The sequence below is a fragment of the Haliotis rufescens genome, unplaced genomic scaffold, assembly GCF_023055435.1.
Source record: "Haliotis rufescens isolate VD_foot unplaced genomic scaffold, xgHalRufe1.0.p SCAF_7, whole genome shotgun sequence".
Classification (NCBI taxonomy): Eukaryota; Metazoa; Mollusca; class Gastropoda; order Lepetellida; family Haliotidae; genus Haliotis; species Haliotis rufescens.
Genome location: NW_025964361.1, coordinates 29424394 through 29440337, shown reverse-complemented (window position 1 = coordinate 29440337; position 15944 = coordinate 29424394). Strand labels below are relative to the sequence as shown.

At 43.0% G+C, this 15944-nt stretch overlaps 1 protein-coding gene across 1 annotated transcript; it reads left to right on the top strand.

Moving 5' to 3' along the window:
- The first annotated feature begins 250 nt into the window (after positions 1-250).
- LOC124148085 lies at positions 251-14597 on the top strand. Its single transcript, XM_046519022.2, has 9 exons — positions 251-538; positions 1512-1692; positions 4247-4347; positions 5747-5878; positions 7060-7242; positions 8851-8966; positions 10175-10301; positions 12652-12660; positions 13140-14597. Exons 1-9 carry the CDS (start codon positions 472-474, stop codon positions 13736-13738), a joined length of 1515 nt encoding a protein of 504 aa, XP_046374978.2. The 5' UTR covers positions 251-471; the 3' UTR covers positions 13739-14597.
- Positions 14598-15944: the final 1347 nt, after the last annotated feature.

Below are 15944 nucleotides of genomic sequence, written 5' to 3'. Positions count from 1 at the left end.
TTGAATGACGCAACATGACAACTCGTGTTGAACCGCTTACCTCCCTGACAACCAGAAGTTGTGTAAGCAAATCACGGCTTAGGGAATCAGAAACAATGACTGGGGCTGTATACACCCTGGTTGGAACCAGCCAGCCATTAACGTAGGCCGTAAAAGCGATTACGAAGAAAGACTATGGAACCAAGGATTACCCTGGGATTGGCCGGCACTGGCTTGCGTCAACGCGCACTGTAAACGACGCCATTTTCGTTTCTCGGGTTCAAAGTAAACAACAGAAAGTGTTCGCAAGTCAGGGAAAGTGAGAAGTTGGACCATTTAGAACTTTTATCAACGCAGTCTGAAATTTGACAAGAAAACCGCAGACTTTGTGAATTTGTTACTTAGTTTCGACGCCTAGAAAATGGAGTAAAACGTGAAAAAAGACCTTCACGTTAGCTCAAGAGGGTGTCTGGTTGTAAGATCTCAAACACCATGTGGACATTGCGGAGAAATAATGTACTTGCTGTTATTGTGATTATTATTATAGCTGCTCCTCGAGGTAAGTTACACATTTAGTTGTGTTCATATTTTGTGTTTGTGTATAGAAAATGTTGACATCTTTTTTATAAGAGACATACAGTAAACTACGGTTATAACGAACTCAAAGGGACTAGTAATTTTAGTTCGTTATAACCGTAATTCGTTATAAGCATATATACAGCATAACTACAGCATATAGTCGGGACTAAAAAGTAAGTTCGTTATATCCGTTAGTTCGTTATAAGCGTGTTCGTTATAACCGTAGTTTACTGTACCAAATTTGAGAAGACAGTAGGGAACATTCACGGAGTCCTCTAAGTTAGGTATACGATAAACTGCCCGGCAAAAGAAAGTATACACCAATGTTTGATGGTGGCTAAAGTGAAACAAACAAGAAAAGTTTATTCGATGCCGATTATTTGATACGGATATCATAGTTGCGTTTTGAACCTTAAGTTTGCAGTGTTCCGGCGACTGTTGTCAGCCACGTAACGTTTTGATGACGTCTGTAACCTTTTGGTCATATTGAATTTTCAAGAGTGTACTTTCTTTTGTCCGTCAATTAAACAAACCTTGTATCACCTGTTTAAAAGTATTTATGTCAGTTTTGAAAGATTTTGTCCCCGGAGTTGTTAATTTCAACTCATTTGGGATAATAACGTTCTCAGCTAAAGATGTCCGAGGATGAGTGACGTTTATAACGACGTTGTTATAACAGGGCTTCTGCACACAACATACTGCAGTCTATGGCCGATAGTCCGCAGCTTACGGCAATATCTTTTAATTCCAACACAACCGTCTCAGAATTTATGTTCATATTGTCATGTTTCTATTTGTTTAACTTCAAATGTATTCACTATCTTTTATTGTAATTATTATAATTTGTGTTAATAATTTTGTAAATATACTGTGTTAATTCTCGAGAAATGTCAAATATCTCTTACCACCATTAGAAAATAGGGTTTGTTATTTTGCTATTCTTATTAACGCAGACTGTGACGGCACGTGCACCTACCCAAGTGCTCTCGACGGCGTTTTCTACAGCTCCCATGACGGCTACATCACGTGGAACACCACGACATTCGGCCAGTATACAGTCACAACCTTCAGCCAGACCTTTGCTAACCTCGAGTACGAGTGTCACCTTAACGACGGCAATTACTATATCGGAAGGTGTGTGTTGAATTATGGGTAAATGTTGACGAGGCCACGGATCATGGTTGCGCTTTGTGGGACACCAAACCGTGCCAGGGGTTTCATCAACGTGGCAAACGTCAACGACAGCGTCACTTTGGGGTTTACTCCACAAAAAGGTTACATGTCGTGACGTGCCTGAAGTATTATCCATAACGTCACTAAACCCAATTCACTCACTCACTCACTCACTCAGTCAGAGCAATCCGTTCATTACCCCCCGTTATTGTCGCGATATAACAGAGAGCTCTGCGTAAAGGTTGTGGGGTGGTGGTGGTGGTGTGTGGGGAGCGTAAATGGCCAATGTATCCTATATCCTATGTTCGCATACACGGAGACATACATCGGTACTGGGGACCTACTCTCTCAAGGGAGACAGACACAGGGTACTGTGACCTACCCTCTCAAGGGGACATACACGGGTAACTGGGGACCTACTCTCTCAAGGGAGACATAAATCGGTAACTGGGGACCTGCTCTCTCAAGAGTGACATACATGGGTCCTTTGGATCTGCTCTCTGAAGGGTGACATACACGGGTACTGGTGACCTACTCTCTCAAGGGAGACATACACGGGTACTGGTGACCTACTCTCTCAAGGGGACATACACGGGTAACTGGGGACCTACTCTCTCAAGGGAGACATACATCGGTAACTGGGGACCTACTCTCTCAAGGGAGACATACACGGGTACTGGTGACCTACTCTCTCAAGGGAGACATACATGGGTACTGGGGGCCTACTCTCTCAAGGGAGACATACATGGGTACTGGTGACCTACTCTCTCAAGGGTGACATACATGGGTACTGGGGGCCTACTCTCTCAAGGGAGACATACATGGGTAACTGGGGACCTGCTCTCTCAAGAGTGACATACATGGGTCCTTTGGATCTGCTCTCTCAAGGGTGACATACACGGGTACTGGTGACCTACTCTCTCAAGGGTGACATACATCGGGTACTGGTGACCTACTCTCTCAAGGGGGACATACACGGGTACTGGTGACCTACTCTCTCAAGGGAGACATACATCGGGTACAGGGGACCTACTCTCTCAAGGGGGACATACACGGGTATTGGGGACCTACTCTCTCAAGGGTGACATACAAGGGTACTGGTGACCTACTCTCTCAAGGGAGACATACATCGGTAACTGGGGACCTACTCTCTCAAGGGTGACATACAAGGGTACTGGTGACCTACTCTCTCAAGGGAGACATACATCGGGTACTGGGGACCTACTCTCTCAAGGGGGACATACACGGGTACTGGGGACCTTCTTTCTCAAGGGAGACATACAAGGGTACTGGGTACCTACTCTCTCAAGGGAGACATACTTGGGTACTGGGGACCTACTCTCTCAAGGGAGACATACATGGGTACTGGGATCTGCTCTCTCAAGGGTGACATACATGGGTACTGGGGACCTACTCTCTCAAGGGAGACATACATGGGTACTGGGGACCTACTCTCTCAAGGGGGACATACACGGGTACTGGGGACCTACTTTCTCAAGGGAGACATACAAGGGTACTTGGTACCTACTCTCTCGAGGGTGACATACATCGGGTACTGGGGACCTACTCTCTCAAGGGTGACATACATGGGTACTTGGGACATGCTCTCTCAAGGGATACATACACGGGTACTGGTGACCTACTCTCTCAAGGGAGACATACATGGGTACTGGGGACCTACTCTCTCAAGGGGGACATACACGGGTACTGGTGACCTACTCTCTCAAGGGTGACATACATGGGTACTGGTGACCTGCTCTCTCAAGGGGGACATACATCGGGTACTGGGGACCTACTCTCTCAAGGGTGACATACATGGGTACTGGTGACCTACTCTCTCAAGGGGGACATACATCGGGTACTGGGGACCTACTCTCTCAAGGGAGACATACAAGGGTACTGGGTACCTACTCTCTCAAGGGAGACATACTTGGGTACTGGGGACCTACTCTCTCAAGGGAGACATACATGGGTACTGGGATCTGCTCTCTCAAGGGTGACATACATGGGTACTGGGGACCTACTCTCTCAAGGGAGACATACATGGGTACTGGGGACCTACTCTCTCAAGGGAGGCATACACGGGTACTTGGGACCTACTCTCTCAAGGGAGACATACATGGGTACTGGGGCCTACTCTCTCAAGGGAGGCATACACGGGTACTTGGGACCTACTCTCTCAAGGGAGGCATACACGGGTACTGGGGACCTACTCTCTCAAGGGAGACATACATGGATACTTGGGACCTACTCTCTCAAGGGAGACATACATCGGGTACTTGGGACCTACTCTCTCAAGGGAGGCATACACGGGTACTGGGGACCTACTCTCTCAAGGGAGGCATACACGGGTACTTGGGACCTGCTCTCTCAAGGGTGACATACACGGGTACTTGGGACCTACTCTCTCAAGGGAGACATACATCGGGTACTGGGGACCTGCTCTCTCAAGGGTGACACACATGTCTTTCACTGTTACCCTACACGGACCCATCATGATGCTATTGGTTTCCAGGTCGGCGTCGTTCACGATTTACACCGGCCCCTTCTACGCCTACATCTGCCTGGAGCTGCACAGGGTGTCCGACAACCTCTTCTACTACTACTATGCCACCAGTAAGTCAAACGACATGGTTCTGTGTTAATGAAAGAAATGGTTGCAAATCGCTTCTCGACAGCATTCAAGGACAGGCATAACCTGAGCTCAGGGAGGTGACGATAATATAAAAGTGTTTTGCCAGTTATGACTTCACATTTCTTTCATTATATTTGTATTTATGTTCAATATAACTGTTGTCATTGCACGTCGATATGTGATCATTATTTGTGAATTATGAATATCTAAATGTCAAATACAACTGTAACCAAAGTATACACGTTACAAACAGAAAACAGTCGCCGAAACATTGCAAACGAAGATCCAAAACGTAGCTATGACACCCGTATCAAATACATCATGATCATCATGATCATCGTCGTACTTATCATCATCATCATCATCATCATCATCATCATCATCATCATCAACGAATAACCTTTTCTTGTTTCATTTTAAGCCACCATCAAACATGGGTGTATTGTTTCATTTGCCCAGCACTTCATGATTGAGTGAGGGTGTTTTTTTGTTTAACGCCGCACTCAGCAATATTCCAGCTATATGACGGCGGTCTGTATATAATCGAGACCAGACAATCCAGTGATTGACATCATGAGGATTGATCCACCCAATTTGGAGCAAGTCATGAATACTGCTAATCTTCGAATGGACACAATGTGAGAAATGATATGCAATGAATTATCCAAGACTAGTACACTCTTCAAAAAAAGAAACGCACGGGTAGTACATGTACGTAGTTCATTAAACCTGACTACACAAAAAATCCGGTATATGAATTGGACATATGTTATTGGAAAAGGTTGGTGGCCTGATATTCGACAAACGGTGCGTCAAAACGCAGCCATTGTCGAATTGCAATATCTTAAACGGCATTGTTTTCACACTTGCCCTGGCCGTTGAGATCTCCAGATCTCAACCCAATCGAACCCCTATGGGATGAACTCGGTCGACGTGTACGTCGACGTCAGAACACGTCGCAGACACTCCCACAACTGGCCAACGCGTTACAAGCAGAATGGCGCAGAATTCCGTTGGACAGAATTCGTACACTTATCAAGTCAGTGCCGAGGAGATGCAGAGCTATGCTCGCTGCCCGGGGCGGTCACACCAGATACTGAGTTCAGCGCAACCTTGTGGACTTATGCGACATAACAATGAACAGTTTACAATGCCTTTGTACAACGACAACATGTGACCATCGAGCTCCAAAATTTCATATTTGTATCTATGATATTAAATGAAATATATCGATTTTATTACATACAATAAATTTCCTAAACATTTACCTGTGCGTTTCTTTTTTTTAAGAGTGTAGTTAACTGAGATTGTTCAAAGTAGTCTTATTCCACAATATTTTATCATTCCGTGAAGGTCAGCCATGTTGTGTTTCTTCCCCAGCTGAGCTGAGTGGCGCTAATGGAGCCCGGGTGAAGATCCTGCCAACCAGCACCAGCGTCACATCTGCCGCCAGCATCTGTGACGAACCAACGCCATACGATGACGGCACCTTCAGCATCCTTTACAGAAATGGTGAGGTGCTTTGTGGTTCAAAGAGGTCAAAAACAAAAGTCTGGGTTCGGATCCCAGATTCAGTCTGATGTGTTTTTAGGTTTGTCAGCACCATATCTGTGTTCGTGGTTTCACCAAAGCGTTTGGCGTCTAAGACTTTCCTCCCACATCAAGCTGTTACATGTTGATATACCGACATACTACCCAACGCGGCGTAAAATCCAACCCACGCACTTTAAACGACCATGATATCCCCAAAGCGGTCGTTTGGATTTCGTTTCGTTTTTGTTTCAAAGTTTGATGCAGGTCGATTATTCATATCCTCAAACAAAATTGCATTTGTTGCTTCTGGGTTACCCATATCATATTGTTAAAGGTGCAAATATACATTTGTTAAAGTTTTAAGGGGAATATTGCTTATAGGGTCACATCCCGTAAGTTTGGGGGCAATGAGCAGTTAAAAAAATCGATGTCGGATCATCTTCACGAGGCAAGCGAGTTAACTGACTATCAAAGTCCAGTTTCCACCCTTGCTGGAATTATGGAGTTACATTTTGGCTGGACTAACGAGTCTGTGCATAGTCCAATCAAAATCGCGCAACGAAATCGAAATCCGGTTCGTAAACTGTCGTGCAGATTTCGGTCGATTGCAGGATTTCCAAAGCATATGAACCGCCAACTCGTTGTAAACAGATATTTTACAAATCTTTTTATGTTTTTAATCAAGGTGCTCAAGTGATTTGATGCACTTCGCGATGTAAGACCCGTTTTATCACAATATAGATCTTGAGTTTTGATCAGATCGTCTTGACTTGGCGTTGCCATTTTGTTTGAAGCAAATGCAAGTGATACGAGAGGTGGAATTTGAATGGTCCATAGGAGAGGCTTAGAAGGGATATAACTCGTAATAGCCACTGGTGGCGATACGATCGAGCCCAGGAATTCCAGCCTAGTTCGGCAAGGGTGGGAACTGCATTTTTAAAGTCAGTTAACTATCTTGCCTCGGGAAGATGATGTCAGGTGCAAGTCTTGCTTTTTGGAATTATTTAGAATTACATTTTGTGTGAGGGTGCATCTCAACCGTTTGTTTTTTTATCCGACATTTAACTTTCGAGCTAGTCCCTTACAAATTATGAACTCGGTCGACTATCATAGAAATAAGCTTCAACACTATGACTATCTATAGTAAATGTCAAACACAGGCACCAGCATATCGACAGAGGCAACCACCTGTCCCACTGCCCTACAAGGAAACTATTTTTACACCCTCAACGACGGCACAACGAAACACTGCAACAACGACAGTTACCTCGACGTGTGTACCGACACGAAGCGTCTTATTTTCAACTACACCGAGTGCAACACCACCAACGCGCTGTATTCAGGTAAGCGAAAGGAAAGAATTGCTGTTTGTTTGTTTGTTTGTTTGTTGTTTAATGCCGCACTCAGCAATATTCTAGCTATATGACGGCGGTATGTACATAATCGAGTCTGGGAAAGACAGGCCAGTGATTGACATCATGAGCATCGATCTACGTAATTGGGATACGACATACATCGCCTATTACGACAAGCTTAGTCGCCTTTCACGTCAAGAATGGGTTGCTGAAGACCTATTCTACCCCGGATCTTCACGGGTCAAATTGCTGTTTGAAAATTTGTCATTTTGGAAGTGTAAACCAGTTGTAATGCTTCCAAAGAGAGAGTTTTGCTTTTGCTATTTAAAACTTGACAGCAGTATGAGTGAGTGAGTGAGTGAATATGGTTTTACGCCGCTTTTAGCAATATTCCAGCAATATCACGGCGGGGGACACCAGAAATGGGCTTCACACATTGTAGACAGCAGTATGCTGTGCGTTAATGGACACAATGACCAAAATAGAGATTATAATACTCGCATGTGTGTCATAGTGATTTTACGAAAGGAGTGTCAGATTTTTTGTATTTCCCGAGCGGGAGCGAGAATCTACATGAATTCTTATACGTGTTTCGTGAAATCAGTGTAACACACATGCGAGTATAATAGCTTCTTTATTACCCATTATTTCTTCTTTTTTAGCTCCCCTTTAAAAAAATGCACTGATCACGACTACAGTCTTAGAAAACCACAATTGTCGAATGACGTCAACAATCTTCAGCTATGACGTCGTTTCAAGTGTGACGTCATTCCGACCTTACCGTCCACATGACGTAGACAAGACACTGGCGCGCTTTAAGTGATACTTGCACTGGTGCAACATGATATATATGAACTCAGTTATTGCTAACCTTATGGGTAATAAAGGCGGTATGTACACAATGTAAATCCGTGTAATGTTGAACTCGATTCGTAGAAAAAAATAAGTGAACAATAATAATTTCACAGACTGCTTATTTAATCATTAACACATACGAAATAAGCGCAATAATGAAACACAAGCCCCGCCCACTCTATTATCAGCCAATCAGGAAACTGTAGTCTAATTAACGAATAAAAAGTAAAGGCTTGATTTGCCATCGTACTTACAATAGCTTTTAGGTGTAAAATATTTCTTTTTTTCATTCCCCTGTTTTCTACCGAGAGGTCGAAGGCAATACTCAGTTGCGTCCCTTAGAACACAGGATCCTATGGTTGTTGGTTCGAATCCACGATTCGCCCCGATTATGATCCCTAGTATGTCATTTCACCGAGAAATGTCACTTTACATCTCTAACAACATGTGACATAACTGAAGCACTGTTCAAAGAGCGTTAAACCAATTTATACCATGAATTTGGAACTCGACTCTGAATGGTCAGTCAAAGGTTTCAAATCACAATAACCACCCCTGATGCTTTCTCAGTCTTTGTAGGTAGGCATTTTGAAATATAGGTATTTACGTAACGGTTATAGGTTACAAACCGCATGCTGCGTGTTCGATTTCCAATTAAATTGAGAGGTAACCTATCACTACATTGAAAACGCGATGTGTTTATCGTCTATCTCACTCACTCACTCGCGTTCTCTGTTGCAGCTGGCGGGCAGTTGTACTGTCTCTACAGTCAGAACACAAGCTCCACACACTACGTGATTCTGTACAACGCTGACGCGAGTGTCGACGACAGCACAACCTACCAGACTGTCTGCATGGTAAGATCGAAATATTTATAGATGGTTGCCATTATATTTATCGTATGCAAAAGCAAAAGTAACTGTGATTATGTCCTAATTTCGTTGGTACATATTTTAGAACGTATTTTACTCACTTTTCAGCCCAGTGGTATCAGACACCCAGTTTTCCTTAAGGTATTAATTTCTTATGACGCAGTCCCATTTTATGTGGGTTACGCCACGTGGGAATTTGCAAACATTTTAATGTGTTACAACAACTAATAATTAAAATAAGCTCATGTCTTTCGATGGTGTCTCTCACCTCTGATTGGCTCCTGCTATCAGACATGCATGGATTGCTACAGGAGTTCTCCCCTCCCCCACCCCCTTCAACACCCCTCTGATAAACGAAAGTCTGTTTTTTTGTTTTGTTTCCTGTTTAACGCCGCATTTAGCAATAACCAATCTACATGACAGTTAGAAGAATAAGATTACATTTACTTATTTCTAGAGAAAGAAATTCGTGCCAGCTTTCAATTCTAATTTGACTCAATTTGGTGTTTTTTTTATAACAGAGAAAAGTACAGTAAACTACGGTTATAACGAACACGCTTATAACGAACTAACGGATACAACGAACTAACTTTTTAGTCCCGACTATATGCTGTAGTTATACTGTATATATGCTTATAACGAATTGCGGTTATAACGAACTAAAATTAGTAGTCCCTTTGAGTTCGTTATTACCGTAGTTTACTGTATTGGTAAAAGGATGCGATTGATCTACGGAATCCGCTTGCTACATTCATTATACATAAAGATATGTGTATATATGTATACATACATATGATATATGTACCATAAATATCTGACCTGTCGTGTCATAGTGGCGGGTCTCTCTTTTCAGTCAAGTAAATATATAAGGCCTTTAAAAACTCACAGACATGATTTGAGCTCACTCTGTACGAAACTTACCGCTGCCTGATATTTAAGCAATGTTTTGAATAGAGGCCGCAACCGATGGCATGGAAATATTGCCAATTGATTTTAGCGTTCATTGGTCTGATCCAGGCCGTGGCTTGATTCGTTAATTTAAAAATAGCGACTTCAACGCAATGATTAATCACGTGTAGTGAGGGAGTTTATTGAAAACACATCCGCGAAGAATGGATGATGTACTAAACTTTAACTCAAACACGTCAAAGGGATTTGAACACAATGATTCAACACCATGTTCGTCCTGACAGGTTCTACAGAAGGACAGCAGTGGTGTAGGCTACGCTACCCAGTATCCCAAAGAATGCCAGAACACCACCGTGATGAACTCCACAGCAGTTGCCTCCCCTGGAGCCAGTTTGATCTTTACACTCAATGGTAATTCAGTTGTATATTTTTCATGTATCTGTACTTTAGTGTGTGTTCATAACAATAATTCCTTTTCTTTTTCAATTTTAGTCCATAGTTTTTCATTTCTAAGTAAAAGTGAAAGTAAAATAATTCTTGTGCGAGGGGTGGGTGAAAGGTTCTGAACCTGACTTTGTTGATGGAGTTGGTTGCTTATTATTTTTCAACATACTCCCCGCCGATGTCAACACATTTCTGCCAACGATGTTGGAGTGCCTGAATCCCATTGGTGTATAATACTTTCTCCTATTCGTGTAAACGTCCTCCACAGTAGAAATTACGTTACATAGTTCATTATGCTCTTATCATCATGAATGCTACGTCACCAGGAAAGCCTAGCGAGCACATATACAAAGCAGCATTCCTCATCGTCAAGACACCACGGGTTTGTATACACTAGGATCCGCAATTCCCCGTTAAGACCTGCGGCAATGTTCCTGTATCATCTTCCCGAGGCAAGGGCGTTAAATGACTATACAAGTCCAGTTTCCACCCTTGCCGAACTAGGGACCGCCTCCGTGGTCTTGTGGTAGAGCGTCCGCCCGGAGAGCAGAAGGTCCAGGGTTCGATCCCGGGCCGCGTCATACAAAAAGACGTTAAAAGATTGTACTTGTTGTTACCCTGTCTGGCGCTCGGCATTAAGGGGCTAAAACAAGGACTGGTCGGCTCGGAGTCAGTATACTGTGTCTGAGTGGGGTATTCATGTTAAACTGCGGCATGGTATCTCAGTGAGCTAGCACTATAAATCGGCATCAGTCCAGACTAGTACAAGCAGCCACACACACACATACACGTGCATGCACGTCGCTATATAAGTGCAATAATCTTGGACGGGACGTTAAACCCAATTTCACCTCACCTCACCTTGCCGAACTAGGCTGGTGTTATATTTTGGCTGGATAAACGAGTCTATGCATAGGCCAATCAAAATCGCGTAACGAAACCGATATACGGTTCGTAAACTGCCATACAGATTTCGGTCCCTTGCGGGATTTGCAAAGCATGCGTACCGCCAACTCATTTCTTGTTTTCAATCAAGGTGCTCATGTGATTTGATGCACTTCGCGAAGTAAGACCAGTTTTATTACAAGATACATTTTCATCATCGACCAGGTCGTCTTCAGGGGGAGGGTGCCATTATGTTTGAGGCAAATATACGTGATATGAGCGGTGGAATCTGATTGGTCAGTAGGAGGGATACAGAAGGGACATAACTCGTATTAGCTACTGGTGGCGCTACGATCGAGCTCAGAAATTTCAGCCAATGGCAAGGATGGAAAGGGGACTTTTACAGTCAGTTAACTCCCTTGCCTCGCGAAGATGTTCCTGTATGTGCCATCGTAGTATCCCCCCTAAAGGGTTGTAGCAATGGCAGGGTTTGCACAAAGTTCGTGGACAAAAAATACTGTTAAAGGGGAAGTGTACACGCAAAAATCACTTTCTTTCTTTTTCCAAACAAAACGCAATTTTAGAATTAGTTAGTATCTGTTTTTGAAAATATACACTCATTTTTTTTTCACAGTGAAAGTAGGAAGCTCACAATAGTGTTAAAATGATCTGCCGTTATGAGGCCTTCGTTTTACGAGCGAAATAGGCCTGAGTTATCCCCCTTAGATTATGACGTAATTGGTGCCAATTCAACTGGGTCCCTGTCTATTCTCAACGCAAAAGATATCAAGGACCAGTTTGCGGTAAAACAACATGGTCTACGACACACTCCGGCGCAGTGGTGACTCAGCATAACACAATTCTGGCTGGCATCTGAGACGCTAGAATCACAAAACTGTACCTACACCACGTGAAGCGGCTCTAACAAAGCATGATGACGTCATAATGTTTATCAATTGGCACCAATGACGTCATATTGCAAGGGGCATAAGCCATGGTGTTTTTGTTATGGAAATAGAACACTTGGTAAATGTGAAAAATATAACTTGTTTTAATGCAAAAAATATGTTAATTAAATATGATGTTTTTATATTTTTGTCTATGACACTTCTATGCTAACACTTTTAATGTGGAAAAAGTACAAGAAAAATTGGTTCATTTCCGTGTGAACTTGCCCTTTAATTTGAGTTCCATGAATTATAACCGGCCTGAGCTGACGTGAAATAGACCGTCACTACACCGCATTTTGGCCTTATGTATTCACGGGTGAAACGAAATGTACACGCACCAGTGAAGTATCGATTAACCATGGCACCCCTTCGCAAGTCTTCCACCAGGCGAAGGGCTACTCGCATTAACCTTACCTTGAAACACTACAAAGCCTTTTCATATTTGTATATATATTAATCTATTTCTGTTCTTGTCTTTTCAGATTCCTGTCGTAAGTAAATCCTTCCCGACTTATTTTATTTCGCGCACCTAGTAACGCAAACCAGTGCCAGTACTATTTTCTTTTCTTTAATATTCTTTAATATATTTCTGACACACTGGTTGTGACAATATCTGTTGGAGCTGCGACTTTTTTGTGTGTTATAAGCCCATGTGATCACGCAAGTGTGTTTTGGAATGGTAAATATACTGTATTGGAAATATATATTGTATTAAAATTCATTGGTCGGGGTAATAACGGCGAAGCGCTTTGGGCACACTCGTGTGTGGAATGTCACGAGGTGTGATGTGACCTGACTCTTTATCACCGGCGTTTAATCGAAGTGGTAATAATTTGGAGAAATCCGTGCGTAAAAAAACTACACGGCGTTTAATCGAGGTCCGGCGTTTAATAGAGACAATGACATGTATTCCATATCCGGCGTTTAATCGGGGTTATACGGTACATGTGGACTGTCATATCTTTTCTAGCTGTCGCAACGACTGTGACGCCGGCCCCCGTTGAACAAACCAACACCGCCTCTGCCTCTGTAATCGGGGGAACGCTCGGGACTCTCATCATCATCGCTGCCGCCGTCGTCATCTTCCTCGGCGTCTTGTGGTGGATAAAGAATAAGAAGACGTCATCCAAGGTGGATAAGGCGGACAAGGCGGAAGACAAGGAAGAGATTATACCTCAAGGTCATGGCGACATCAACTCAAGGACGTTATTCACGCCGACTAACAAGATCCCACTTGAACGCGACAACGAAATCATTTCACAACGTCACATCCGCACCAGCTTCGACGACGCTGACGGCACGGCGGGAGGCGAAGGGGAGAGCATTACAAATGAGTACGGGGAGATCCAAGCTGACGAGATCATGATAGTCTCTGAAGGTACGACTGTGAGCAATGACCAGATGACAGAGGCCAGTCTCCCCATGTCCAGCGAGGGAGGGGAGACGCCGCAACCCACCGAAGTGACACCTCCCGGAGTGGTCAACGAAGACGTTGTGGAGACATCTCCCAGAGTGGTGAAGGAAGACGCCGAGAGTGCTCCAGCCACCGCACGCACACCCCGAGATTGAACTTCGACGGGCAAACATGGCAGCCTTATATTAACATCAGGATAACGTTAAAGTTGAATCATAGACGTATTAAATTGTTTACCAACTAACAACGGACTGGGTGTAGTTACACCAATCGCCTCCTCGCCAGAACTTTAGTGGCTCCTAGTGGTTAGCGCGCTGGCTCGTCACTTCGAAGACCCGGGTTCGATTCCCCACATGGGTACAATGTGTGAAGCTCATTTCTGGTGTCCCCCGCCGTGATATTGCTGGAATATTGCTAAGAGCGGCGTAAAGCCATACTCCCTCACTCACTCACTCATATTTCAAACTTTCATTGTTCATTTCAAGTAGGTATACGTGTAAGTCAGTTTCAGGGTGCTTCATACGAGTACAGTAGGGTGAAGCGCGCATTAAATACACAGGAGACAGAAGATCCTGGCGACAGAACTCGGAAATGTTAAAAACTGGTTGTATTACTTTATATAGTCATACATTACTGTTAGATCCACGTGCATATTGACAGGTCCATACGTGTCGTTTTTGCAATGTGTGAACCGAGACATTAGCCCTGTGTACATGGATTAATGATTAACTAGTATATTGACGTGTAAAATTGAGTTAGTAGATAAATAAAGTTTTTAAAATAATTGGAATCAAATCTCACAGAACTGCAAGAAGCAAGCGTCTTGCCCTATAAAACCATCGTATGTTCTGTTATATATGTGAAAAGAAGAGGTTGCCCTATGTCTTGTTACCTATCTATTCATCACTACTATTTTATCAGTAATGGATCGTAAGACATGTGTTCAGTCTTTAGAACCTCCACGATAAAGCACTTATATACCAAGCGATTTTAGTTGTGCCTTACAAGTTATACCTAACCAAGCAACATTGCTTACCAATGAATGCCACCTAATACTGTGATTATTAACATTGTTTCTATTGCAATTCGAATGATTGATGAACAGATACGTTGTATATCACTGTTGTTATATTCTTCACTGTGTCCTTGTCATAACTTACCAGTATATTTTTTTATTTCATTTTTTGTGTATACTTAAATCCTTTAGTAATCTGAAATGAGACTTCCGGTTTCATAAGAACTGATTTGTCCTATCTATAATGTGAATCTTATGTAATATTTTCTTTAAATGCTTCTATGCCTTCCAATCCAATGGATTGAAATAAAACGTTTCAATAAACAGTACATTTCATCAAGCAGTGGTTGGTTGCAATGTTCTACTTTAGTGTTACACAAATGTCAGCTGCAATTTTATTAAAATCAGATCTTACTGCTCACTGCCGCTACACAAGATCTGATTAAATCAGTTTGTATCGTCAGTTGCCTGATGCGAATACAGAGACAAAGAAGCATTGAAGGGTTAATAAGTTATGAGTAATGACCCATGCTGTGGCACAAATTCTACCTCATTCGAACCTATATTCAATTTAAACAGTGATTTGTCACGTTAATATGAATGTGTAATTCTGATGAGGTGAAATTGGGTTTAACGTCGCGTCCAAGATTATTGCACTTATTATTGCAGTAATATAGCGACGTGCATGCACGTGTGTGTGTGGCTGCTTGTACTAGTCCGGACTGATGCCGATTTATAGTGCTAGCCCACTGAGATACCATGCATGCCCAATTTACATGAATACCTAACTCAGACACAGACTCCGAGCCGACCAGTCCTTGTTTTAGCCCCTTAATGCCGAGCCTCAGACAGGGTAACAACAAGTACCATATTTTAACGTCTTTTGGTAAGATGCGGCCAGGGATCGAACCCCGGACCTTCCGCTCTCCGGGGGGACGCTCTACCTCTAGACCACGGAGGCGGTTGTGTAATTCTAAAAATGTTTAGTATGTATACTACTTGTTGGCTTAGAAACTCAAAAACTATATACTGCCGTGAAGATCCAGGTTGGAATTAGTCTTCATCAACCCATGCTTGTCATAAGAGATGACTAAGGGATCTCGTGGTCAGGCTCGCTGACTTGGTTGAGAAATGTCATCGATCCCAATTGCGTGGATCAATGCTCAAGATGTCAATCACCGGATTGTCCCGTCCAGATTTAATTATTTATAGACCGCCATCATATAGCTGGAATATTGATGAGTACGCGTTAAGCAACAAACAAAACTATATATATATGAGTAATGAGGTGCATCTCAGACTCTTAGAACAGGTCATTGTTCCCTTGAAAGAACACAGAAAACTCA

Bases quoted from the DNA above. Each gene is read 5' to 3' on its own strand.
- LOC124148085 (XM_046519022.2), top strand. From the start codon at position 472: ATGTGGACATTGCGGAGAAATAATGTACTTGCTGTTATTGTGATTATT. The intron at 539-1,511 runs GTAAGTTACACA...TTATTAACGCAG, and splicing joins TATTATAGCTGCTCCTCGAG to ACTGTGACGGCACGTGCACC. The intron at 5,879-7,059 runs GTGAGGTGCTTT...TGTCAAACACAG, and splicing joins CAGCATCCTTTACAGAAATG to GCACCAGCATATCGACAGAG.